The sequence below is a fragment of the Tarenaya hassleriana genome, unplaced genomic scaffold (genome assembly GCF_000463585.1).
Source record: "Tarenaya hassleriana unplaced genomic scaffold, ASM46358v1 Cleome1, whole genome shotgun sequence".
NCBI lineage: Eukaryota > Viridiplantae > Streptophyta > Magnoliopsida > Brassicales > Cleomaceae > Tarenaya > Tarenaya hassleriana.
Window position 1 is genome coordinate 5259680 of NW_010960187.1, and position 1758 is coordinate 5261437.

Consider the following 1758-nt stretch of genomic DNA (forward strand, 5'->3'; position numbering starts at 1 on the left):
TCATATATATACTTTAGTCAACCAAAATATTTAAAAAAAAAGCGGAAAATCAACAAATATGTCCTTTGAAGAATTTGTAAGGATAATACCCTTATCCACAAAAAAAACGCGACATAAAAGTCATATAACAATGTATTGATATAACCTAACCATTAAAAGATAAATTTATATTATATGGTTCTTATTTCTTGGGTAGGTTATTAGGTATCCTCCAAAACAGTAGCTATTATATCTTAACTACTAAAATATTTGCCATTAGCTCTACGTGACCTTTGTTCTGTTCTGTTACATAAACAAAATAAAGTATTCGCCTTTTCACGTATCCTATAATTTAATCGACCAAGTGTTACAAAATTTATATTTCTTAGCTAAATCATAATATACATATATATATAAACCCTTCGCCCATGCAAACTTCAAACGAGAAACCACTAAAACACAACACAAGAGCTTGGTGGAGTTCCTCCGAAGACATGTTCTCCGGCTGTTCGCTTCCACGAGCCTCTGAGATCGGCATCGATGTCGGGAGCTTTGCATGGCAAAACTTGGACCTTCTTGACGTGAAATACGACAGAGATCTTGATTCGGTTTTAGGGTTACCTTCCCATGCAGCTTCTCCACCGGATTGGTACCAATCTATCATGTAAGTTCATATATATTTCCATCTTTAAATGATATCGTTTAAATACATGAATTGAATTCAAATGATCATACAACTTCGAAGAAACGATATCGTTCATGTATGAGTGATCGGTATACTAACTGCGGGCTTATCTGATTCCTTTTCTTGATCTTTTCAGCCACAGTGAAGGAAGTGTCGAAGCGAAATTCAACCAAAATAGCTTCTTTGATGGATTGTTTGAGCCTCATGATGAACAACAACTGAGTTCTTGGCCGAGAATTGATCCAATCTTGGACTCTCGGGTGACTGATGAAAAGCCCGAGTTATTGGACGGTGTTGCTTTCTTCGATAACGTTCTTTTCGACGATTCAGGAGCCGTATCTGTCTTTCACGATGTCGATATCAGGGCCAAGTCCGAGGAGGATCATCAAGACTGCAAGACAATTACCTCAAAGGTATCAATACATGAGAAAACACTCTTAGTTGAATCTTCATCTTGGAAGAATACCTTTAAGTTGATGTTTTCGGGTGTGGGTTTCAGAGAACTGGCGAAAATATCGAAGACTTTGAAGGCTATGACGACGGATTTTCACGACTGAAGAGGCCAAGAATCGATACACCTTCGCCACTGCCGAGCTTTAGAGTCAGTGCAGAGATTTTCACCAAATTAACCCCACTTCTTTCGGTAGGTTTTCTGATTTTTATATGGAAAGATCACATGAAACTATCTCTGAAACTCAGGTCCGTAATGAGAAGCTCGGGGACCGAATCACCGCCCTTCAGCAGTTGGTTTCACCCTTTGGGAAGGTAAAAAATTTCAGATCTATACCCAGAGAATAAAAAATCATCTTAGAGATTTTTACATCTACTCACAGTGAAAGCATTTTCTTTTGTTTAACCTCATCTAATTAACTGCAGAATGACACCGCTTCTGTGCTAAACGAGGCCGTAGAGTACATCAAGTTCCTCCATGGACAAGTCGCAGTAAGCCCCAATTCCTCGACAGAAGAACACATTACAATATTACTTGCCGTTGATTCGTTATTCATCAAAATTCTCTTCCTGTTTTGTCTTTTTTTTGAAGGTTTTGAGTAATCCATACATGAAATCCGGGGCGTCTGTCCACCAGGTTCAGC

General features: G+C 38.5%; 1 protein-coding gene across 4 annotated transcripts in view; it reads left to right on the forward strand.

The window, feature by feature from the left end:
• The first annotated feature begins 238 nt into the window (after positions 1–238).
• Positions 239–1758, forward strand: part of LOC104812605 (transcription factor bHLH103) — a 2235-nt gene continuing 715 nt past the window's right edge. The window contains exons 1-6 of one of the 4 annotated variants that reach the window (XM_010539865.2): positions 239–643; positions 801–1077; positions 1164–1265; positions 1364–1429; positions 1541–1606; positions 1707–1758. In XM_010539865.2, the coding sequence (XP_010538167.1) occupies positions 408–643; positions 801–1077; positions 1164–1265; positions 1364–1429; positions 1541–1606; positions 1707–1758 (799 nt within the window). In that variant the 5' untranslated portion in view covers positions 239–407. Of the gene's footprint in view, positions 644–800; positions 1078–1163; positions 1266–1363; positions 1430–1540 lie in introns of all 4 variants that reach the window. The other 3 variants (XM_010539873.2, XM_010539890.2, XM_010539882.2) reach the window with 3 other exon arrangements.